Below are 26,437 nucleotides of genomic sequence, written 5' to 3'. Positions count from 1 at the left end.
GAGATAATGCTAGCTTAGCACACCAAAGCTGTTGATTGATTGATTGATTGATGTTGATTCAACTGAAAAACCAACCACCAATAGACGCACTTAGCCTCGCAAAGCTACCTCCCAATCAGGAGTGAGCTACACAATCCATCATCTACTTTATGTGCAAACACCTGTGTTTGACGTTGTTACAAAATGATTTCTGGTTTCTTTCTCATGACACTGGGACCCAGGTACTGACACATGTTTTTTCTCACAGCTGTCATAATCACTACACAGAAGTGAATGGTAAAGTTATAGTACAGCTACAGCTGGTTGTATGAGCCATTGAAGAAAAGTGTTTAAATGAACTGATTCTTTTATAGCGCTTTTTACTTTTTCTTGGGATTATTAAACTATTCTGATTCTGATACTCTCTCATTCACCCATTCACACAAGCACTTCATCGATAGAAATGCCTTCTATCTACCATTCACACACATTAATACTCCCATGGACGCATCAGAGACCAACTCGGGGTTAGTATTTAGCATGCAGACTTGGATTAGCCAAGGATTGAACCACTAACCAATCAGCACCCGCTCTACCTCCTGAGCTGCAGCCACCCCAATATATGTTACTGCAGTACTTAGCAATAGCAAAGTGTTTACATTTGCAACACATATCACGAGTGAAGTACTATAATAAGTTTTTGTCTTGATGCGTGCTCGATCATCCCGGTAAGGGTAACCCAAAAAGTCGATTCTGTTCATCTGGTTGTAGCGTTTTCAGTGGGAGAAACATTTCATCACTCATCCAAGTAACCTCTTCAGCTAGTCACCCATTCTTGCATCCCTTCACTGCCGACGTTTAGAATCTACCTGAACTCTTCCACAGCAGCATTTTTAATTTCTCTTTGATATTTGGGCTGATTGGGACCCAATGAATGTAAAAACAAAGAATTACCAGATTTTTTTTACCTAATTTTTGTTTCTAAGAAAAATCAGAGCCACATATGAGGATATTCGTTTAAAATTTCGATAGAACAGTAGCAGGATAATGTACTTGTAAGTGGATATCAGTCCATTGTAGAGCAAAATTGAGTATTTTGGTCTAAATAACCCAAAATGTGATGTCCACATGTGTGGACGCCAGGTCCTAAAATCCTGTTATTAATAAATATGACTCCAATATGAGCTCCTGCATATGTAGCAGAGTTTCTGAGACCTTATCACTGCAGCTGATCTTCTAACCATGACCAGGTGATCATGCTTTAGAGGTTGTGGTGCCCAAACTGTGGAGCTTCCTCAGCCAATCAGGTCTGCAGATTGTGAGATTTGTTTGAAACAGCTGCTGAAAATGACTTTTTCTAGGTTAACGTTCATGTAATCTTTCTCTCTTATTTTCAGCCATAGTTTTTGACTGTTTGCATGTGTGTTGGAATGAATGTCTGACTGTATGGTTTATTATGTGTATGTTTGAACCACTGATGGTGATGATGGCTGTAGCTCAGCGGTCGAGCCGGCCATCTACTCATCAGAAGGGTAGTGGTTCGAACTCTGTTCTAGTCTGCTTGGGCAAAAAACTCCAAGTTGTAAATTTCTCTGAGTTCTCCAGAGAAAGGAATTGTCCCAAAGATGTTTCCTGCCATTATTAGTAGTTCATATCAAAGTGATTTGTGTTGAGGGGGGTCTCCTTTCTCATAACTTTGATTTAATTTGTTGCTGTAAAGTTTAGGTGCAACATCATCATGATATCAAGACTTTGACTGGCAGCTGCAGTCGCAGAGAAACTTGCGTATATTTGTTGGGAGCAGCAGATAAAGCAGGGACGCTGAGAGGAGGTCCAGCTTTGACAAAACTGGTGTCAGTATACAGGAGCATGAAATACTTCAGTGTCATATCAGAGTAATCAGAGAGAGTAATGTGCATATTTTATATGTATATAACTTTGTACAGGACTGAATATAACATTTTTAAAAGTTGAGAGCCTCTTTGCATTATATGAGGATGATGTGAGTATTTCTAACATTACAATGAGCAAAGGTCAGTATCACACTGTTCATGAGGTGCTGGGTTGTCCATGTTATGGGGTGAGCTTATGGCTGAGGTCTGAAGTTGCTGATAAAGATGATGAGCCCTCCTTGATCCTTGCGTGAGCTTCAGTCTTCCTGAGGTTTCTCAAATGATGTCTGTCAGCGAGTCAACACAACATCTGGCACAGGACAGCTGTGATGAAGGGAGGCCATTTCTCCAAACCTTGGTGCTGATGGTCTCGCTCATTAGTTTTCCACCAGGATAATTGTTAATAATAATGTGGACTCTGGATCCTGTTATTAAATGAATAGAACTAATTACACTTGTATGAAACCTCCTGCTGCTGTGTTTTCAATCGAACATTTTATTTAAAGTTTCCATGTTACCGGGCTGCAGAGTGCTCTGTGAGTGTAACGGATCGTAAACTCTTCAGTTTTATATCATCGCCCGGCTCGCGTCTCAAATCTCAACATTTAATTTCCAGATAATTCTGATATTAACAGTAACCTCTGTCTAAAATACGACAACGAAAACTAAGGAGTGCCCAATTATCCAAACATATAGACATGCTAATGGCTGATCTAGCTAAAGAATGAACAACAGGAACTACAGAGTGATATTAGACGTTGTAGAACTATAACAAATTAAGATGTGCGTCTCTTTAATTATGGTGATGTTCTTGTACTTATCCTGATTTAGCGATCTGTCAGTCGTGGAAACCCCACTCAGCACATGTCCTCAAAACTGGAGCAGCCAAGCTACGTAAAAAGTGTAGAGGGGGCGTGTTCGCGTGCAAGTCCAGCGGGCGTGTGGGCGGGGTTTGGCGTAACTCCACCTCAAGTCGATAAAGTGGAACATGGCAGCCCCACAAACAAGTCGTCCAACTTTTCTACAGTTATTGGTTCACACATGTATACTTATCTTTACTGTGTGGCTTATTTATTAGTTATTATTATTAATAACAAATAGTTATTATTACTAACACAATAGCCAACTGGTACGTTTCTTTTGTCCTAACATTTCTAAATAAATGAAATCAGGATGCTGTCAGAGGCCATGTCATACAGAAACTTTGTAACCCTGAGCTAGGTGGAACCCCACGTGACCACATGATAATAAAGTATCCTGATGCTGATGATGTGAGATGACTGGATATGTACATGGGTGACTGTTTGGTAGAAGAATAATGAGGTCATGTGCAGTTCAGCTTGTACAGTTGAAACAGGAAGTTCAGTATCTTTTGGTCCGGCTAAGAGCCTGTGTGTAATTCCTTTATTCCAGGTATCATTTAACTGAAAACCCGTGTTTGAAGTAGATCACAGCTGTTCATATGTGCATCACTGCCCTGTGCCCTGATCTGCTAGTAAGTACTGTAGCTTATAGTAATGTCACTACATGATTGTTTTAACTATAATGCTAAAGCACTGTGTATTTTACTGTGTTATCGTATTCATTAACATTAATCTGTTAGGGTGTGTTAGCCACATTTGCTGAGTTGTACTGAGGCAGCTTTTTTCTCTCCTATGGAAATGGACATGTTCATTAAATCAGTAATATTCGGTTTGACACACACACACACACAAACCTGGAAAACGTTACTGTTTTAAATTTTTCTAAGGAAGCTCTCCCCATGGCAGTGCCATCCTCACCAGTCTAATATTTATCTCTTTTTTTGACTGTGTCATTCCTGCTTCGTCTTGTCTTTGTCTCTATGGCACCGCCAAGTGCTGAGAAAGAGAAGGGTATCTCCGACTGTAAAGTGCTCTTCCATTCCTTGCTTAAAGCACCCTGCAGTAGCAGCATGGTAATTCTGCTCCTCTATCTTTCCTCTGCATCATGTTTACCTAGCAACAAGCATCACCCGCGGCTGGCCATCCCATTGGTCATTTGAAAACGCACCGGGGACCAATAGCAGGGCTGTTGCCATGGTACAGTGCATAGTTGCCGGGTGGAATTTTGCTGCAAGGCACGTGAGACTCAAAGTCTGCTTGCCTCCATGCACTGCTGCTGTAATCTCCGCTGTCTGGTCGTTAGTACAGCTGAACGTGATTTAGTGGAAGACAGTAAGTCCATGAAGGGAAATACTAAAGTTTATTCACATATTTGGAAATATAGTCACAGCAGTAGAGAAATAAAACACACACACACAAAAAGAACAGTTCAGCAGGAAATGGACGCACATAATTATAGTGTACTTGAGCTGGATTTTAGTTTTAGAATTAATTATTTTACATCAAAGTCAAAATCAAAAATACTACGAGAGAAAATCTATATTAAAGCCAATTGTACCGGGTTACTACAGGTCAGGATACATTTTAAACTGCTATTCAAGTACCGGTTAAAATCAAGCACAAAAAATGTGAAAAAGCAAGACTCTGAGAAAATACCAGCTATGATCAAAACTCCGTGTACAAAGGAACTTAAATGAAACTAGTGCTTAATATACACCAGTATCCATGTAGTCCTGAGTGTACAGTACTGTGCAAAAGTCATGAGCCACTCCGCGTTTCTTTGTATTTTGTTAGGAAAACGGGAAATAATGCTGCACTTACATGGAGATATAGTATGTACATACAGTTCTAACTAGCTTGAGCGTCAATATTTGGTATGACCAGTTTCACTCTTCAAAGCAGCCTCTCTTTACTTCCTCTCACTGCTCTCTACAGCAGCTTCCCGTAACTTCTTTAAATAGTTTTCAGGAATAGTTCTCCGGGCGTCTTGAAGGACATTCAAATCTCTTTGGATGTTTCTGTATTTGCTCTGTTTTTTGTCAAGAAGAGCCCACACTGCTTCAGTGTTTCATTATGTTTCCAATTTCATTGGATGCTCATGCTTACAATGGCAGGAAAGCTCATCTTAGCGTATCTTATCTTATCGTGTTTTAATGATGAGGTCTGAGGAAACCCAATCCACGACTGATAGTGTTTCATTGTGATGTTTTCTATCCAACTATGCTTTTACTGCAATGGCAGTGTGTTTTGGATCATCGTCATGCTGAAAAACCAAACCATTTCCAGACCGAATGTTTCTACATTTATACTTTCATCAATTTTGTCAGGCTCTCTAAAACCACTGAGTGACATGCACCCCTAAACCATGACAGCGCTCGCATTTGGACCTTTCCCTTGACCTCCTCATACATACTGATCTCAATTTGAACTGATTATTACATTTGGATTGTGTAACTTGGCATACCTCAGTCTTTTCTTCCCATTTTTCTTCCCATTTTTCTTCCTTAAAAATGGTTTCTTGACAGCAACCCTTCTACTGAGACCATTCCTGATGAGGCTTCAGTGGATAGTAGATGCATCTCGCAGTCAAGGTTCATGTCTTTACTGGACTCCTTCCCTTGTCCACCTTCAGTTTTTTAAGGACACTGCAAACACTCTTAAGATATGATAGTTTTCAGCTAATAGCTTTTTGGGAATCACATTGTTACTTCAAAAATACCATTTAATGTCTATATTTGCATTTTTTAAATTGAGTCAACTAAAAGAACAAATGATGTGTTTTTTGCAAAAGGCTGCTATTATAAAATTGCCTAAAGAGAACAATTAAAACTGGTTATTTGCTGAACTGTCTTTTATGTGTAGATTAGTACATGCCTAAAAGTTAAGTACTTTTTTATGTTTCATGGGCCAGATATCAAGATGTAATGTTGAAAGTGTTCAGGTACAAGCGTTGGACTAAAAACAAGTGAAAAAGAAGCCAATGTCCAAATAAAAACTCGGAAAGACCTTCAGAAAGTAGAAGAAGTTTTGCTTAAGACCACTGTGAAAAAAATGACAAGTAACTCTGGCTTTGGACGATAAATATAAAGAAATGTGAGTCAAGACTTGTTGTATATAAATGTCATAGTTTAGATATTTGTATTAAATGTTTTTGGTTTTATAGTTTCGAAGGGTGGCGGACTGCATCGTGAGAGTAGAAATGTTATAAGCTCTGGGTTGTGCAATTCATTCTCCCAAAGGGCCACATAAAAAACCAGGTCTGTTGTGGAGTACCAATAAGTTAACTTGTTTATAATCAGTATTAATTTTATCATTGTATAAACCTTCTGGTAAGAGTAGATGTTACAATTAAATTGTCATTAGTTGCTTCGCACATCGCCGTTAACATCATCACTGAATAATGGGCGTGGCCTCTCAGACAGTAACTCCCATCAGCAGTGCTACAGCAGGAGAAACACCGAAAACTGGAAGCAAGGAAATTGTTTACAGCTTGTTTTGTTTTTTCCCAAAAAATCTCAGATTTTCCAACTGTTGCAGCATATCTTTGTGTATAATCTGTGAATCTCTGGTCTTTGCACTGATTATACCGTTGTGTGTTCAAATCAGTGGTAGCGGCACAGCATGACAGGTTACAAGCATTAAGAGGTGCATGACCTGCAAAGTGCTGCTAGTGACAGCAGATGTAACATCGGTTTGACGTCAACTTTGTCATAGTACTGTTTGTCCTTGGCCAATGAAAATGTGAAATCAGCACAGCAAAAGCCAACATATGTTACCCTTTAATCAGTTGCATGTGACTTTTAACTTTATATAAAGTGTTACTGCTATTTTAATTGTAATTCAGTTGCTTCATCTCTCATTTTGTTCAGTTCTTTCTCCTTATCCCCTGAGAGAAATCTCTGATTTGGGCTTGAACTAGTACATTAAAGTCAGGTTCAGGGTCTGAGCAAATGCACCATCGCCCGTCCACTCTGCATCTGGGAGATCTGGGATGTCCTTGCCTTACTTCTCACAAAACTCTTGAATGCTTTGAATCACTTTGGCTGAGCCACCAGATGTGTGGTAGCCTATGTCACCGTCGACTGTATCATGCTCAATAAACTGTCTATGATCATTGCTGTTGCCTAATGAAGTTAACTATTTTGATTTTAACACCAACACTATGCTATACAACATCTGCTGGTGTATGATAAATGCAAAAATACCTGTTTTCAGTTCTGGCTTCATTTTCTTGCACCTGCTTCAAACGTGTTTTGTTTCTATCAGATTTGGACAGCCATCGTTGTAACACCTGCCAGTTTGATCCATTTCAGGCCCAGCCTATCCGTAATATCAAACACTTTTGTAATCCCACATACAAAAATGAGAAACTGGGCTGTGTCTCAAATCTGAAAGTTCTCGTCCAGTGTCAAGGAGAAAGTTTAGCAGTCTTTGAGTCACACAGTCTTTGATAAACTCCTCATCAGGAGGTTTTTTTTTGTTTGTTTGTTTTTACTTTTATGGAAATTATAATACACCTTTGTTGCTTTTATTTTGAAGGTCACATATAAGCAGAAACCATTTTCTGATGAGGAGTTTATCAAAGAGTGTTGACTGTCCAGGTCTGCACTGTGGTAGGACAGTGAAAAGCTCTCTTTTTAATTGTTATGGATACATCTGGCTGTAATGTATAAACCTTCCTTACTCATCGGTCTTTATTATAAATCCTGATCTGCCTCTTTTATTCACTGTTGGTCTTACAGCTTAGTTTGGAGCTTTTCTTATTTTTATTTCCAGCTTTAGATCCAGTGAGATTTCTGGCATTTGCACCCAAATAGCAGCTTAATCATTGTTCAGGAGAAATTCACTTTAGGTTAGATCATATTTACTAAAACCATCATAGCCGCCAAACCAGTCTCCCTGTAGAACTTTGGGGGCTACACTTTTCCCTTTGTAGCATGCTTTACATTGCACTGGTTCCTACACAGGCCCAGTCACCCTTAGCTGGGCATGAGTCATTTTTGAAGTAGAGCACCTGTAGCAATAAATCTTCATGTAATATCCTGTTGCCACTGTCTTGCATTTGTCTGTTATGCCTTTTATTTTCATTGATTTGTTTTTAAATGCAAATTTGATTATTTAGCCAGGCCGTCTTAATTTAACTGTGATTGGTCTGCTGTTTTTCGTCATGTGATTGTGAGGGAAATTGGACCCCAAGTGTTTTGGAGATGGCTGCAGTCAGAGGAACATTGCAAAGGCATAAATTGGGGACTTTCTGATACATTTGGTGTGAAATTTAGCTTGTTGTTCAAAACTAGAGTATCTGTCTGTTGTTGTAGCATGCCCTTCATAGGACTATATTAACAGCATTTGCCCATAAATGAATTACATACTGGAGCTAATAAGCTGTGTCATCTCAAAATAACAGAAATATAACACAAATACAACAATCAGGATGTAAAGTCCAACAGTAGACGTGACAGAAGATTCTGCCCTTTTGAAACAGCACTACATTTAGAATGATGAACCACTGGGAGGTGATTACGCAAAGCTATTGTGGACTAGTTAGGCTGTTACTTTTTTAAAACCATATATGACTTCATTCAACACCAGTTCCAGAGTCAGCCTGTATTTAAAACAAATCCTAAAAACTGATGAGCACTGACACATTTGTTGAGGCAGTTGAGTTTGAGGGTGATTTTAATGCAAGGAGCTATCAGCTGGTTTCTAACACTGTGCTGTTCCCAGGCAGCATTGTGCTTGATTTAGCCAGAATGCTCGGATAGCAACAGGAACAACTTTTAGCTTTGGCTGGTTTGTAAAGACAAGTCAAACCTCTCAGCTGTAAAGTCACTCAGTGACCATGTGCTTATTGGAACCTTTTGCCCCTTTCTCTCCCCCGCTGTATTTCCACCCCCACCATTTCGGTCTGCCTGTCCTTCTTTCCATTTCTACCTGACATCTTCAAACTATTTCCGCGTCACCACTGCCTCGCACCGCGCCGTTAGAAGAGACCCAGGGAAACTAAGCCGACCGCCCCGCCCACAGAGCCGTTGCTACCCAATTACAGCAGGGGATGGGACTTTATGTAGCCAATTGCGTTGCAGCTGCCATGGCGTCGGGTAGCAACAGAGAGTGTGCGTGCAGAGTGAGGGTAGAGGCTACGACTGCCAGAGTACAGAGAAGTTAGAACATTTTGAAAGCCAGAACAAAAAGAGCCTTTGTGTGTTACACGATAGCAACATAAACGTGGCATTCGGTTCATTTCTGACAACCGAATAACGCATTAATTAAACTGTCATTTTAACTACTCGTTTTTACGGTCTCACAGGCTGCTGTCCACCGAGAACAAACTACGGTTGATGTAGTTTGAAGTAAAACAGAGCAGTAGAGATGATCTGTTTTACTCATTTTAACACTGTTAACACGGACTAATGTTATGTAAAAGAGTCGTCCGTCAAAGCTGTCCCGTGTATACAATGTTCAATCGTTTTTCGATTTCCATGTATGCCTGTGTATAAACTTCCAGTATATATATCCCGCTGTTACTATAAATGGACAGGACGGGAGAGGTTTGCTTGGAGCAGACTACTGCTGTCAGAGGGAAGGCAGCTGTACCGCTAACTCACTTGATTTGTTGATGCTGTTTCGTATAGTTATTTGAAACGCTTTTGGTAGTTGATATGACAGTCTGTGTGAAACGTCCACAATGCCACGTGTTTAACCTGTGTTCGCATCTCTGCTGGTATTAATAGTACTCGGTGTATCTGTGCCAGACACACCAGCCGCGACCCCTGCCACCGGCACATGGTACAGTCCCTATCGCAGGGTGGGGGAGCGTGTGGGAGAGGCGCACAGATTCTGTCTAACGGAGAAGGAAACGGGCGAAAAACATGACTCACAATCGCCCCGGAGAAGGTTTCCACCTTGAAGGAATAAAACTATTTTTCCCGTTCTGAGAAGGACGAGTATACGAGGACAGTGAGTGCGAGAGAAGAAAGCGGAAGCAGACTGACGAGTGGGCCCGTCAAGAAGCGAAAGGCAGCAAGCTCAGGAACTCTGGAATTGATTTCTTTTGTTTACTCCGAGGCGACTCTGAAGTTTTGGCTTGTTGCAGTTCAGTCGTTGTTTGCGATATTACTAGCGAGTAATTACCTCAGAGACTCGACCTCTTCCTGGACCGTGTTATTGGGCCGGTGTTTCGGAGTGTAGCGCGGCCCGTCGTCGGCTTTTGTCTAACGCGGGGGACATTCGGCCCCAGCGCACAGACGCTGGAGCTATACCGCCTCTCGGTATTTCCTCCGCTTCTGAATCGGAGCTGAAAGAGTTCCTCGGCTGAGGTGAAGTGTTCCCGTGCTGGTGGTTCGTCACTTTGCGCCAGCCGGCGGTCCCGTTGACTCGTGAATGCTCAAGTACAGTTAGAATAACTTTGTGTGGAGCTACACACCTCTGAAGCAACAAGGCGCACTGGATTGCGCAAAAAAGTGCTTCTTGTTAAGGCTGAGTGTATACTAATATTGTTTGGCTAATAAAAGGGCGCCTTTTTAGCCTGACAGAGGGCAGCCACCTCTCGCTGTAGGCTTTGAAGGGAAACGGCACAGGACTCCGTGGAGCTCAGGCTGAATACACTGTGTGACTTTCTCGGTGCAGGCTGTTTGTGTCACTGGATTAGTCTGAGTGATCACATCACTCTGTGCTGTCCTACTCTGTCTGGCAACGAGTCCCCCAGAAAGCACCAGTAATTGGGGCTATTTTTAGTGTCAGGGATGGGGTAAAAGCAGGCAGCTGGAAACCCAACTCCCCTCCATCTCCTTCTCTTCCATCCCATCTATCATCCTACCTCGCTCGTCCACCTGGCAGTATGCTTGGCGAGCCTGGTTAGCACAGGTTCCACTTACAGCTAGTTGAGGTGGCTTATAAGTAGTCTGGAAAAACAGCAACAACTGGACATACTCTGCTGCATAATAATAATAATAATAAGAGATGTGCTTGAACCATACTGACCATGTAGTCTAAGGAACCTGGCAAAACTAGCAGTCCTGTGCTCCACTAGTCAAATCTTCAGCGGACACAAAGCCCGTTCTGGATTGCTCCTGAAATGGCTGAAGAACTAGCTACTTACTTTTGGTTTATTCTGGCCAAGACTTACTGAACGTATCAAAGAGACTCTATGCCTTTATCCCTGGGACGTTTGGCCTCAACGCGTAATCGCAGTAGACACTAGATTCGATAAAAGGCTTGCTTTTGACTACCTGAAAGATCAGTCACCAGCGACCTGGAGTGATACACGCCTCCAGCGCACAGAAAGAATGCATGAAACTGCCAAAACCAACCTAACGAAAAACTGACCTGACTAACCAAATATTCTTTCCCTTCCACTCCCATGTCTGCAGAGAGACAGAATATATATCTATATGTACCATGAGAGATCTATATATAGTGTAACACCACAAAAGACAGAAATTACATCCTTTATATTTTTACTTCCGAGAGACAAGCTGCCTGTACACCATTTGGTTGCCTTAGAAACCACAGTCACAAAAGATTTAAAAAAACATTTTTTTTAAAAACAAGCCAGAGAAGACGGTGCCTTTTGATTGGTTGGTTGGTTGGTTTCCCACCACGTCAAGATTCCTTTTTTTAGTTGGATGTAAACTTTTGAAGCAAACTCTGGGATTGATGACAGTTACCTGACCCGCACGAGTTCTGCTCGTCTGTCACGGCGTTTTGATTGACACTGTTTCCCTGCTGCGTTGGACATTTCCAAGCATTTCCATGGTTGTCACGTCGTCATCTGTGGAAGACCAGACTGTGCCCACTTGCAGGATGGTCCAGTCAGAACCTTGGATCGCCTCAGCCCTGCTCCGCAAGAACAAGAGTTAGTACACACCAGAATATACACAACCCCACTGATTTCAAAACAGTGGAAACTCTTCTTTACTCACAGTATAGTAACCTGTGTGTGTGTGGTCATTTATATATACACAATGTTAGGAGCATGTGTTGACTTTAAATTGTGCGTTGAATGTGTCAGGGTCCTGGTGTGTGACCCGAGCGTTCTAAAAGTGGCCTCATGTCTGTCTACAGTCGGACCGTTAGCGTTTCGATGGGCTTAAAAAAGCAAATAAACAAAATTTCGTAGTTTAGTAATCTATTTAGTAGTGTTCAGAAAGTGCAACAAATGTCTTTTGTTTTCTAGCACATGATCAGCATGAATTATAACTGCTCTGAGGTCTGTCTGTGCTTCTCGCTCAAGCTAGTTAGAAATGAACACACTGTGAGGACTAGAGCAGAGGGCCGGCTGATGTAGTGAATGCTTCTACTTGCATGAAGATTTCAAATGGGTCAGCGCTAAAGCATCTTAATACTTGTCATTGCTGTTTCTCCAGTCAGTGAGTTTATAACATCTTATTCACCAGCAAGTGCAAGTTGTTTCACGTTGTTGTTTCCTGTGTTTGATGCACTGCTCCACTCCTGCCAAATACTCTGCACCTGAGTGGACTTGAGTTATGTTCACACAGGTCAGTGTTTCTCTCAGTGGGTGGTTGTTGTTGTTGTTGTTGTTGTAAGAACAACATCTATTTCACACGTGTTTGATGGTAAATCTAGAGTCCTTGCAGTGGATTACCTCTGGGTTGAGATTAAACATGCCAAAGTTTGGCCTTGATGTTCTGAGGGTCAGTAGTGCATGTATACCTGATGTTTAGCACAGATTGGTGAGTCAGACATTTAATAGTAATGAGCAACACCATGTGAGACAGTCTGGACCAGCACCAGGAGTGTGCCTTTAGGACTTTGTTAAACCAAATGACAATGAAAGGTTACCTGGTTCAAATGCAACTGTGTAATCACGCACACACACACAGACGCATACACAGACGCACACACAGACGCACACACACAGACGCACACACAGACGCAGACACACACACACACACAGAGACACAGAGACACACACACACAGACACACACACAGACGCACACACAGACACAGACACACAGACACACACACACACAGAGACACAGAGACACACAGAGACACACACACACAGACGCACACATACACAAAAGCAAATGCTTCTACTTGATCTATGCTGGTGCAGTGAACCTATGTATAGCCTTTAATGTAGCCTACACAAGTATCTCTGTCTACTGCTAGCAGTTACATGTGTGCTAGCTGCCTGACGTTGGCCTGTAGTTGGATTTCTGCTTTTAGTTATTACATACATACACATAAAATTCCCCACTCGCCGCTGCGGGAAGTCAATCCTTCAAGCTCGGGTCCTCTACCACAGCCTGGGAGCTTGAGGGTCCTGCGCAGTATCTTAGCTGTTCCTAGGTCTGTGCTCTTCTGGACAGAGATCTCTTATTTATTTATATATATATATATATATATATATATATATATATATATATTTTTTTTTTTTTTTTTTTTTTTTTTTTTTACAGCATTTAAAGGAAAGCTGTGATATGTTTGACAGTATAGAAAACAAACAAATACTGATGTTTGGTTATTAACTGCAGCTTGGAGCAGCTGTATTTTTAAGTGCAAACAAAACTGCATTTTCCATCCTTCTTTCAGCAGCTACTGACATTGACAACAAAGTGTGCTACAAGTAGCATTTTCCCTGGAAATTTTAAAGGAAAAGTATATCCTGCCATTTTAGTTTAACAATAACTTCACTCTGTAACTCTTCAGGAATCTGCACAATAAGATTACAATTAAAACATATCTTCAGGCTTTGATTCTGTATTTTGGGTCGAGTTATTTAACGAGCTACTTTGGCACCATGTAACCACATCATCACGCTGTTTGCTCCTCCTGTCATGTGGAGGGCAGCTAGCTGAAATGTTGCAGCGATGCTTGGTGGAGTTGTGTTTGCTTTTGGTTTGCACATCAGCAGCTGCCAGGATCTCGTCCCTGCACGCTGTCATAGCCAGGCTGCACTCGATAGTGTGTGTTTGAGTCACACGGTTTGTTACTTTTTTGCATATTTTTCCAAGTATTGTGAGATTGTTCAAGAAGCTCAGTTTTGATTGACTAAATGCTCACTGGAGACGGACGCGTTTCTGTCTCTCTCAGTGATATCTTAGCTTGTGCCGTTGTGTGCGCTACGAAATGTAACTGGATGCCGTCGCTTGCTATTATATTGTGTTTTGACATGTTTATATCACCTAAAATGTGTCCTGGTATTATGACAGGCGATATCTGACACACAATACAGAGGTACAAACAGGCCGGTATCCTACAGAGAAAAGCTCAACACTAGGAGAGGCCATTTGGAAGTGAGGGCACGGCTGCCCATAGACGAGGATCAAAGTTAACAAATTGAACTCAGGTCAAAATAATAAGCAGGAAAAGATGTGTTTTAGCTTCCTCCCACAGTGCAGACATCTGCTAGCTTCATTGGTGATTCTAATCAACTGTACTCGTGAATGCAACGTGCATAAAGCACTGATGTGCGTGAAATTATTAACATGGGTAATGAGCTAAATGTGGCATGCAGTTGGTTTGAATGGTCACACTACAAACGCACATAAATGAAATAACAATGTTTGCTTACAAAACTGGCACAACGTAAAACAGCCAAAGTGGAAGCGTCTTCCTTTAGTCTGTGTCAAACTGATCAGCACAGCCATGATGGTCATGTTCACTGAGGCTGGGACGTCTGCGTAACATCAACTGTTGTTTGTGTTGGAAGTTCTCTGAAATCTTCCTGTGCAAATATCACCCACTTTACAACAATAAAAAAAAATTCAGCCGATATTGAAACAAATTAAAATGACAACAAGCAAAGTCACACCAGAAACGAACCAATTCTGAACAGGTCAAATCAAAAACCCTAACGTTCTACGATGCTAAGAGAGCAGTAGTCGAGGGGAGTCTGATGGGGGCACGGGGTGTACTAGACCACGTTTTAAACCATTTGTAACATTGTTTTTCAGTTTTAAAGCTAAATGAAATCAAATATTAATAAAACTGTTAGTGTTTCCAATATAAATAGAAAAGTTTTTGGCAGGTCAGTAGAACTCCTGGTGCTCTAATGTTGGACACTGAATTACATTCCCATTCATTCTGAGCATCTAACATCTTGTTTTCAGCAGCACAACATTTAGCATCACAGTGTGAGCTTTAGCTAATACTTTTCTTCGTTGTAGCCTAACGTACTCTTTTAAAATTACTCATTCACTAATACACTTCAACATGCAGACACACACAGGTGCAGACACACACAGGTGCAGACACACACATGAAACCTACCTCATCCAGAAGATACAATGCTATTATTAAAGGGTTTGGTGGGTTTTTGACAGATGTGCATTAAACCATTAAAATATGTCCATGTCTGGAATGGAAATCCATGAGCAAAAAAACGACAACATCCTAGCTAGAAATGATTTTTCACTTTTATTGTATCGTGTATGATTGTGTATTTTGTAACAACACTGAAGCATTACAAGGAGGAAGTTACTTTATTGTTAAATTAAAGTCTTAATTAGTAATTTAATACGTTTGCTGGAAATTTCCAGGGAGAAATCCATCTAACCTGCTTCTGTGCTTACGTTCAGCTAAGACTGTCACTATCACGATTCAAACCTGGCAGTGTGTCATCAGTGACAGTAACTCATTACAAAATGAGTTATATTAACGTGCACTTGTAAATGCAAGCTGCACGCATCAATAAAACAAGTTGTTGCAAACTTTTCCTGAAAACTCGTGGTTTTATTTTGAGGCTCACACCTGATGTCCGGTGTCTTAATCAGGGTTCAAGGCTGCTCGTTAGTGTCTTTGTGTTGCTATTAGGCTGCACAGAGTGAAAGATTGTGAGTATGCAGTGTGCCAATCCAGGGGATTGACAGCATAGTTGACGTGGGGAAAAGGACAGGATGTGGCTGCAGTAGACGCAGCTTTGTGTGTGTTAGAACTTCAGTCTTCTCCAGCCAGCTGAAGGACCAACAAGAGCAAAAGCAAGACGAGCCCACAGAGCGTGTTTGTCTCCATAGGACTGACAACCATGCAGGTGCCTTTACTAAACTGCTGGGCCGTCATTTAATGTGTTGCATGTTCACATTGATTCATAGAGTCTCTGAAAACCACCAGAGGAGTGCAACACTATCCTTTCTAAACATACTCTTTCATTTGTTTTTGTTTTTTTTGCACGTTTTTTGCAGATGGAGCTAAAAAGCATCATCCAACAAAGACTAGGGTGCTCTGCCTTTTAGATTGAATCCTCATTTAACTAATGTCGTCATAGTTTTGGTTTCTATGTACAAATTCCTTGTTTGAAATTGTTGAAAAATAGTTTCTTGTCAATATCTTTTGATTGAAAAGTGATCATTGGACTGGTGCTTTCATGAAAGCCTCACTGACCCAGTCACATTCATACATGCACTTTTCTGTAATGTTCACAAACACACTCATGTTCGTGCTGATGCATCTCGGGTCATCAGCTACCTTAGCTCCATACTCACTGGATGCTGGTGCTTCTTGACGACAGTGTTGTCCCAAACAACAGGTGCAGAGCGACTGGATGGAACATTCCAAGGATTTCACGGACCTGTTTGCTCAGAGCAGTAGCCGTGTTTCTTTGTAATTATCTGTTGTGTATGGAGTGCCTGTAGGACTACTTTAGGAACCAGCTGTGTCACGTATGTAAAGCATTCACAGAATTGAAATCCATAACTCTCGTTGTGCTGGTGGCACACACAGTAGGTGTAACAGATTCTGCCATCTGCTGGCATGTTACAGCAGGGCTGCTGCAAAACCCATGCCCAGTCGATAGTTCGGAGGTTTGTACTAGAGCATTCATGTTACCGTCGAACATTTAAAAAGACACGCACGTTTGTTTGCTTTGTTGCTGCTGCGGCGCTTACTCTTAAACAAGAAGTTATGGCTACAGACAGAACGGCTTGAATCAGAGTTGAGTGTTGTGACATTGCTGAGGACCAGTAGCACATTTGCTTCAGACTGGTCATGACCACAGGACAGGTGAGGGCCAGGTATTGATATTTATCCAGAGATTCTAATTCCTCATCGACATCAAATACTGATCAAGCCGTCACTGTCTGATGCTGCAAAAGAATCACACTAAAACATGACAGAGTCATTTCAGAGCAACACTCAGGTTCTTTATTGAAATGAGTCCGTGTTAAAAGCTTGGGACAGAGTGGATAGCAGACTCAAGAATTAGCCCCATTTTCAAGTGCAAAATAAGTCTGTACAGACGGTCAGAGGCTCTTGCATTAGCATTATTAGAGTGAACACTGGTGGTTAGAAAAGAAGCCCAGTGATATTGATGTATGGCCATCCACCTCAGACTTTATCATCTTTGTTCAGATGTGTGTGGCAGGTAGAAGACATTTCCTTTATCTATCATTTGCTTTCATCATAATTATTGCCACGTTTTAGAGGGTTTTTTTTGGGGGGGGGGGGGGGCTGTAGCTCAGGAGGTAGAGCACATTATCTGCTAATCAGAAGGTTGGTGGTTCGATCCCTGGCTGCTCCAGTCTGCATCCCAAATATCCTTGGGAAGGATACTAAATCCAAGTTGCTGTCTGATGCATCCATCGGAGTATGAATGTGTGTGAATGGTAGATTTGTGGGAATGTCTGAGGCAAGTTGACTAAAGCAAATGCTCAGAGTAGAAAAGTGTTATTTGCAGTTCATTTACCAGATTTTTACACAAGCAAGAAATTTGTGGTTGTCATAGTGCAAACAAAAAAGGAGCCGTTTGCTCAACACACTTTAAATACAGCAACAGTACATGTGGTATGTGCTGTGTGTACCAAGAGAAGGGGTCCCTGCTGCAATGTCCCAGGTTTGAGTACACCTGGTCACTTTTCTCCATGTCATTCCCCTAACTCGCCCACCTTCCTGTCTGTGGAGTCCAGTTTCTGTAGGATGAAGCTCTGTGTGGTATGATGGACACCAAGAGAACATGAGCTACTAGCTCCATGAGTTGCATGTCAGTCCTCCGTGTACAGGTACAAAACATGTAGTGTTTTATTGTTGGATGTCATGTCAGCGCACAGTAGAGTTAAATAGATCTGACTCTACTCTGATCGTATAGACATAAATGGTAAAATGTTAAAGGTTTTACATCAAGACATCATAAAAATGATCTGGTCCTTGCTCATCAACATCAGCAGTGATCATCAGCTGTTGCTGCCCATCAGTCTGAAGGTGAAGCAACGGCTCATTCAAAGCTCACCAGTTTCAATGAACTGAAGCAAAGCTGTGTGAAGAGTAGAGCAGAATCCCTCCACAGTAATGTGAGAGACTGAAATCATACAGGAAAAAACGACTTTGTTGTTGCTACTGAAAGAGATTCTACAACCTACTGAATCATAGGCTGGGATCCTTGATTTTATTTGTTTGTTTGTAAACATGTAAACATTTGAAACCATTCAGCACCATCGGGCTGCAGCTGGAAGAGTAAAAACTAAGCTGTGCAAGTCAGAACATGCATTTAACCCATCAGATTCTCCCATAGCTTAATGATAAAGTTGTAATAATATTAAGAAGTCTGTTAATTCACACAAGTGACCTTTTTGCAGACTTTCTTTGCTGCCCTTAAATAGGCCACACTTTATTTATTTATTTATTTATTTTTCCAGTCTTACTGACCAAAACGATTCAAACACACATTCATACAGAACACTACACTGCTGTACGTGCCATTCCTCATACACTGCTGTGTTAGCTGCGTTCTGTATTATGTTTTTATGAGTAAAGTTTACTGTAAACTCACTCAGCTGCTGATACAGTTACCAGTGTAACTGGTCAGATGATGCCAATCCCAGCCCATCATCACCTAGACCGTTAAACTGTGCCACAATTCATCGAGTAACACGTTCATTATAAAAATCTTTGAGGCAAAACATTTTGCTTCAATGCTTTTTTCAAAACATTGTTTTGTTATCTTTTTAGATTTAAAGTGAAATAGAATAAAATATTATATGAATACAACTTTCTTTGAATACAAAAATAACCGTTTTTTTAAGGCCAGTGAAGCTGAGCCGCTGACCTGGGGCGGTGAACATTTAATTATTATGAATTATTAACATGTACACCTTAAGAACATATTGTTTTCAGCAGCACAAACTTTAGCATCAAAGCTCAGAGTAAACTTCAGGATGTGCTCGCCTTTGTTCACTGCAGCCAGGTGTGCAGACACACAAACACAGCTTATTTTCTATTATTGTATCAAACCTCAGAAGGTGAAAGGTGGTGTCTTTGTTTACCATAATGAGGAGGCCTTTCTTCACTGGGCTGTAGCAGGAACAGTGTTTGCGTTACACGACCAACTTGTTGTGAGCCTTTGCTTCTGACTGGTGTGTGTTGCTGTGCTGCCTGAGGTAACTCCTCTTTGTTTCTCTCATTATTGAAACAGCGGTCAGGAAAGGAATAGAAAAGATGGCTGTTTGAGATGCACTGAAGTCGTGAAGCGAGAAAGTGAGGGATGAATGAATGATGGATGGATAAGTAGGACAGAAGGGAGTGAGATTTGAGAAAGTAGGAAAGATGACGAGGAGAAGAGGGGGAGGAGAAAGCGGCTGGTAGGGTGGGTTGAGTTGCTAGGGGAGAGTATGTCAGAGTGTTGCTGAGAGCCAGGACTGCTATTGGAAGCTACTTGCTTAGCAGGGGAGAAGGAGAAGAGGAGAGAGAAGTAGCTAATGAGTATTGTAGCCTGGCTGCTGAGACAGCACTGGGTTTATTTATAGAGTGCTGGCCAGCCAGCCCTTAGATACCAACAGCGAATCAGCTGAGAGAGAAAGAACGCGCTTCAACCAATGGCAGAACAGGCGCGAGGGGGGGGCCGAGTGAGGAAGTGCTGTGACTGCCTCTCAGTCTCTTAAAGAGACAGTGCAGGTTTCTCAGTACTAGGCAGATATTCTCTCTCTCTCCCTCCAGGAGTGTCATGTTTGTAAGCAGGCCAGGACCTGGACCACAACAGTCCCACACCGAATCAGTTTCTACCACACAAGCAAGCACACGCAGTCCAGCACAGCTTCGAAGCTACTCGCAGCTTTCCAGGCCCTTCATCCAGCTGCACACCTCCGTTTACGTTCTCATTGAGCCATTTAGAGAACGATGAACAGAAGAGCTCTTCATGTTGTGGATGGAAGCTGATAGTGGGGGCAAGCCTAGAATTACAAGTTGTTTTTCCATGTTGACATGCTTGCCCTGATTGAACCATGAAGCCATGACATCGCTTTTACTTTGATGTAGTGAACGCTGGACTTTAAGCACGACTGCTGCTTTCCAAATTGTTGTTGTAAAGCGCTTTGAGGGCTCACATATAGTAGAAGAGCGCTAAATAAGAACCACCTGCCATTACCATGATGATCTAAACTGATGTTTGGCCTTTTCCATGAGGCCCACGATCAGCAGCTTTAGCTTTTCTGACCTGTATTATCATCAGAGGGTGGGCCAATCGACACTGGGCGCCTCCACTAACAACATGTTGTTTCTTAAACTGTTTCGCTGCATTCCTGTAGTTGCATGATCAGCTCTCAGTACTTCCTTTCACCAGGTTCAGTTGAGTCTTAATCGTCTTCTGATATGCTAGCCACCTATCACTGCCTACTGTGTCTAATGCCTCACAGTTCATACTTTGTAAAGAGGGATACAGATCCAGGCTCCATATTGAGATAAGTAATTCCAGTTGCATTCCCAAACAGTATTTCCATTTCTTACTTGCAGTAGCTTCCTGTCACTGCACGCTTACTAGAATTGTGAAAGAATAGTTAGTAGAGATTACTACTGACTCTCTAAAACCACTGTATTTGGGCATCCCTGTGATGCACCTGCTCACTCTCTGTGAGTGAGAGAAGAGCCCAGACAACAGGGACCAGTCAGGGACACACTGTCATAAACAAGTGACACTAAACTGTGTGAAGTTCAGGTTTTCCCTGACACACCTAGACCACCTTCAGATCCCCCGTCACCTGCTCCTGGATCAAAGACTTCCTCATAAACCGGCCTCAACCAGTCAGACTCAGCCTCCACCTCTCCCCCCCACTGTCACTGAGCAGCAGCCCCCCACTCTACGCCCTGTACACCTATGACTGTACACTGACCCATCCAACCAACATCATCGTCAAGTATGCCGATGACACCGCCATGCTCGGGCACATCTCTGATGGAGATGAGACAGATTACATGACAGAGGTAGAGAACTTTTCCCACTGCTGCTCAGAAAATAACCTGAAACTGAACTTTCTTAAAACCTGTTTTGTACATATACGTCTTGATTCTGCATCTTCCTGCTGTCTACGGTTGTTCCGGCACAGTTGGTGTGGAGCACCTACAGTTCTGTTCTACATGTGCAATTCCAATAAAGAGCTTTTCTATTCTACGATACAAGTCCGGCCCATCAATAACATTAGCTGACAGTGTTAACGTAACATGATGTCACAGTGTGTCAGATTGAAGCTGAGAAAACTCTACCAGCATCTACACATAAACGATTGTTTTGATAGTCGACTAGTCACCGATTATTTTTTGCGATTAGTCGACTAATCAGATCATCATCCATTGGATGTAAAACATACAGCTTATTGCACCAGCAGCATCTGCTCTTATATAACTATCATTAGCTTACAGCTTTAAGTGTTTAAGGTATGTGCTAACTAAAAATAAAGACAAGATGATAGTTTGTTAAATTTTAATGACATTTGCAGATTGTTTTGGTGAAGTTTAATAAACTCCTTGCTATCTAAAATATAACAGGACACCAGAGTATATTCTCGAGTATCTCACACTTCTGATAATCAGCTGTCTGCTTGACGTTTATTCAGCTGTGTAAAAACTATAACTTTAATCTCAGCCAAACCGATTTACTCAGGAACAAATAAAATACTGAAAAAAGCCAAACAATAACATTTTTAAGTTATCTAAGTGACTTATATATCATGTTTAACCTGAGTAGCAAAAGACGGCGGTGGGTTTGAAAACGATTTGCCGGGAGTCCGGTGTTCTCACGGCTCTAGTTAGCCTAGCCCCCGGCTAGCTATCGAGCTAGTGGCTAACAGACGTCTCCGAAACCATTGGAGCGCTTTTGAAAATATGTGGTGTCTTGATAAACTGAGCAGATATTTGAGGTTTACACAGCTACATTCTCGCCTGAAAATATGTTAAACGTTTATTTTGTGACCCAGAAAGAATAATAAGAGTAATATTAAAACTAACTAGCTGCCGTCATTGTTGGAAACTGAGCTGGGCTGCGCTATGAATTCTGGGACAGAGCTTCTTCTTCTTCTTCGGGGGTTTAACGGCAGCTGGCATCCTTGTACATGCAGTGCTGCCATCTTCTGTTTCAGTCTGTTATTACACTCTTAAATCCTACTACTTATTCCTGCGTCTTTTGGGATCTTACAAAGCTTCAAACGACGCGTCGACTATTAAATCAGTCGTCGATGATTTTGATAGTCGACGTAATCGTGGCAGCCCTAGTGGCAGCGCACTGCACCAATTCCAGTGTTCAGCCAACAAATACCACATATATTTGTTCTCTGCTCTTTATTAATAACCACGGCCATAACCACGGCTAGCAGCCTTTACTTGTGTGTGTGTGTGTGTGTGTGTGTGTGGCAGCTCATTCTTACAGGTGCTCTTGTTATTCAGTGAAATAGAGGATTGGGGTCTTCTTGGCTCTGCTCCGTTCTCCTTCACTTGTAAACATTTGAGTTCATGTTAGCTCCTCTGTTTTTACATCACTGAAGTTTTCTGCTCCGTTTTAGTTTCATCCCATTTTGTGTACCGAGTACTTTTTTCATTTGTATCTTAAGTAACAATATCTAATTATTATATTTAAGTAAATAAAATAAGTACAGCAAAGGATGATTTTGACAATCAGTATTATTATATCCTCTTAAGTAAAAATCAGATGTTTTATACTCTACGTCAGATTCTGTTAGAGGTGGGAATCACCATACATCCCACGATACGATATTATTGCAATTTTTAAAAATATTTTGCGATATTCAGATTCTGTACATAAAGGTAAACTTTATCAATATTCATTTTATCTAATATCAAAGTCTCACACTCAGTCTTTCTCTCATTTCAGTTTGATTGTTGACAAACTGAACGGTTTGTATTACAGTCTAGTCCAACTTAACTGAATCAACCATCTGGTACAATTATAGCTATTCTGAACTATGCAGTTTATGAAAACTATGCAGCCCCTTCAGCAACTGAAGAATTTGAAAGTAAATTAAAACAAAATATAATTTTACATTAAATAAAAAAGTTTTAAACTTAATTAAATAAAACATGTCTTAAATTAAAATAAGTAAACTGTCATGTTCATTGCTGCCAAAAACAAGTTAAACACATTTGGACAGTGAAGGAATGTCAGGATTCTTGCTCAGAAAAAGGATCAACATGCTCTGAAGTCAGAGCACAAAAACCTTTTTGTAACAAAGTATCGATTTCTGCTGTCCCTGTATCCATACATTATTAGAAACAAAATATCACCATGCTACACAGTATCCATTTTCCCCCCACCCCTAGATTCAGGCCAGTAGACCAGTCTCAGCTGTGCTGTCTGAGTAATGAAGACACGAGTGCAGGGCAGAGCTCGACAACGCTGTCAAAATGCCATCTGTATGTGACGTATTTCTTCTAGTTTAGTTTGTTATGTGTAGGTGTATCATTTAAACGCCTGTGCTGAAGCTGATGGCAGCAGTCACATCTCTGTTGGTTTGGCCTCTCGTTGACCTAATGTGAAAACTCTTTGAATGGTTTCGACCTGTGTGCCTGATTATCTACAGAGTACCGTGTGGAGCTGCGTGCCACCTGAAGGAGGCAAAGAGAATTTCTAATGTGATCCCATTTTTAGTGACTCTGCGTAGTGAGCGGCCTTATTTTTAACCACATATCTAAATAACACTTTTCTATTTTGGTTTTGGTATTTGCCAGCTGGCAGTAGGGAGACATGTCGGAGCGCTTCTTATTGCGTCTCTCGTCCTGAGAATAGTAAGAAGAGCAACCTTTATCACTCCTCATTCTTGTAACTTAACTGGAGGAAGAAACATGGTCAGCAGCCGGGCCGCTCCCTGTTTATTCTAAAACCGTCATTAATTATGTAAAAGGACTGAGGGTATTATAAGTCACACGTCCTGTTTTGGTAGCTAGTTGACTTACTGTGCTATGTTGAGTAGTTTCATGGCCGAGCTGAAGACACTTAAACTGTGATATTTAAATAAAAGGGTCGCTCAGCAAATGTATTTTTACCGGACCTTTCTATGAGGCTCATGGGCTCAGACACAAGACACAACATCCTGATCGATCTATTGTTCTGATCGTTTGTATGAATTGAATTGTTGCTCTGGGTCTGAGCCTTAAATGCAAAACTAGAAGGATGAACAGAATTTAAATGAATATGAAACCAGTGCACTTGGTTTGCAAACACCTGTTTGTTGCTTGGCCAGAGAAGCAGACGTACTTTGCATACTGTTGGCAACACCTACAATAACTGTTCAAAAGGACTGATGCAACATGCAAAAGGTGCAGAAATGATTTATTATTATTAGGGAGAGAGATTGATTAAGGTGACCAAGGACAGAAATGGAAAAGTCCAAAAAAGGTCAGAAGTGTGCTGAGAAGATGGACGGAGTGGACAGAGGAGCTGATGAATGTAGACAATCAGAGACTGCAGAGGAAAGGGGAAGTGAAATGTGGAAAGGTGATTGGTCCAAACATACCTGTGGAGGTGTTTGGGATAAATATTGCTTAACACAATCCTGGAGAGCGAGACGTTTAAATAAAAGGTGGCAGTCTTCATGAACAACCGTGATGTCCGGAGCTTTTAAGAAAAGAGGAGATGATCAGTGAGCAGCGTGGCTTGATGCTGAGAACTACAGATGTGATGTTTGCATGGAGAATATTAATGGAGAGCTGTAGGAGAGGTCAGGAGGAGCTTCACTGTGTCTTTGTGGATGTAGAGAAACAGAAGTGAGGAACTGTTGTACTGCGTGAGGAGTGAGGAGAAGATTGTGAGGGTGGTGCAGGACATGTATGAGGACAGTGGTGAGGTGTGCAAAACGAGTGACATATGGGTTCGAGGTGGGGGTGGAATTACATCAGAGATCTCCTCTAAGCCTCTTCTAGTCTGCAGTGGTCATGGACTGGTTGGACTGGTGGTTTGTGCAGTGGGTATACTGGACAAAGGATGTTGAAGATAATGTTCGTTTGTGCTCCATCTCAAGAGCTCATCAGAACGTGTGCAGCATTTGTGCATTTTTCAAGTTTCATGATGTGCACGCAAGCGAGGCTCTTCCCTCGAACATGGATGATGTAACAACATTAGGCTTGTAGCTATTGACTGATGTTTAACTGAGTAACTGGGTAAGAAATATTTTTGGTGCCAGAGAACAAACTAAGCCATCGAGTCCGAGGAATCGTCTGTAGGCCTCTGAGACAGGATGGTGTGGAGGCACAGGTCTGAGGGTGGAGGCAGCACCGCTGAAGCTCCCAGTGAGCACAGAGGGCTCCAGCTTTGTTACAGGAAGAAGTCTGAGCACTTTGAGCTCTTCATTAGTCGTGGACGCCTGCAGCGAGCTAAAGTTGAGTTTGTCATGCAGATAATCAAAGAACCTTGTAATGCAAGTAACAACATAATTGGAACTGTAATCTGATTACTACATTTAATACAGTAAAACATTACATTACTGTGAATGTAAGAATGTAAAACAGCACCGTAACTGTGTTTCACCTCGGCTCACGGTTTTGCTCACACTGCTGAAGAGACCGTTTGAAATGGTTCTTTCCTCAGCTGTCTTCATGTGGAGACACTGTTCAGCTTGGATGATTCACAGGTCTGTTAAGTATCAAACAAAACACTCCTCTGGTATAAGGACTGGACTAAAAATGAGACCGTGTCCAGAGAAAGACCTTCAGAAAAGCTGGAGAACGTCGATATATAGAAATGACAGTCTCAGCCAAATATGGACTCTGACCATGAAGTAACACATGCAATCAGGAGAAAAGGCTGATTACGTGTGGAAAAGACCAATCGAGGGGTGTGGCAGATTATCCAGTTAGGGGGTTGCTTTAGCTATGCAGCAGCTGTAAACGAGGCTGCAACTAACGATTCTGTTGATAGTCAGCTAATCCGCCTAATTTTTCTTGGATCGGTCGATTAGTCACCTGTAATCTCCTGTTGTAGGCTGCCTAGGGATGGGTATCGAAAACCGGTTCTTGTTGAGAACCGGTTCCCACTGTTTCAATTCCTAGGAATTGTTTGCCATTTTTACAAACGATTCCCTTATCGATTCCAGTCGCCCCGAATGACGTCACCACGTTGTGGAGCGTCATTTACCTGGCAGGAAACACGGCGCCTAAGCGGCTCAAACGCTCAAAAGTTTGGTTCTACTTTACGAGAACGGATGACAACAGGGCAACTTGCAATACTTGCAAAGTAGATATTTCATTTAAGGGAGGAAACACTACGAATATGCAAAAGCATTTGCTCACAAAACACACGATGACCTTAAATGAATGTCGTGTTTTTAATTCCGCTCCGGACTCGTGAATCTCAACCCAGCAGCAGCGGTAACGTTTGCACGTCCTCTCCCGTTAATGCGGCAGGTAAATAATCAACAAACAGTGCAGATTATGTTAGCGCGATCTGCCTTATTACAAAACCTGCCATTACTGTGCATTTAGGTGACCATGATGAGACAGAGTCTGGCTCAGATGCTGGCAGTTCTCGC

The 26,437-nt window shown here is 41.7% G+C and overlaps 1 protein-coding gene across 2 annotated transcripts in view; it reads left to right on the top strand.

The window, feature by feature from the left end:
* dyrk1b (dual-specificity tyrosine-(Y)-phosphorylation regulated kinase 1B) overlaps positions 1 to 26,437 on the top strand; it is a 64,169-nt gene that overhangs the window by 16,993 nt on the left and 20,739 nt on the right. The window contains exon 1 of one of the 2 annotated variants that reach the window (XM_085176699.1): positions 10,683 to 11,591. The exons of the other annotated variant lie outside the window; for it this stretch is intronic. Within the exon in view, the coding sequence (XP_085032825.1) occupies positions 11,489 to 11,591 (103 nt within the window). The 5' untranslated portion in view covers positions 10,683 to 11,488. Of the gene's footprint in view, positions 1 to 10,682; positions 11,592 to 26,437 lie in introns of those variants that run through there. 2 annotated transcript variants of the gene reach the window in all.

This window comes from Neolamprologus multifasciatus, chromosome 11 (assembly GCF_963576455.1).
Source record: "Neolamprologus multifasciatus chromosome 11, fNeoMul1.2, whole genome shotgun sequence".
In the NCBI taxonomy this organism is placed as follows: Eukaryota; Metazoa; Chordata; class Actinopteri; order Cichliformes; family Cichlidae; genus Neolamprologus; species Neolamprologus multifasciatus.
The sequence above is the reverse complement of the archived record's forward strand: the minus strand, read 5'-3'. Positions and strand labels throughout refer to the sequence as shown.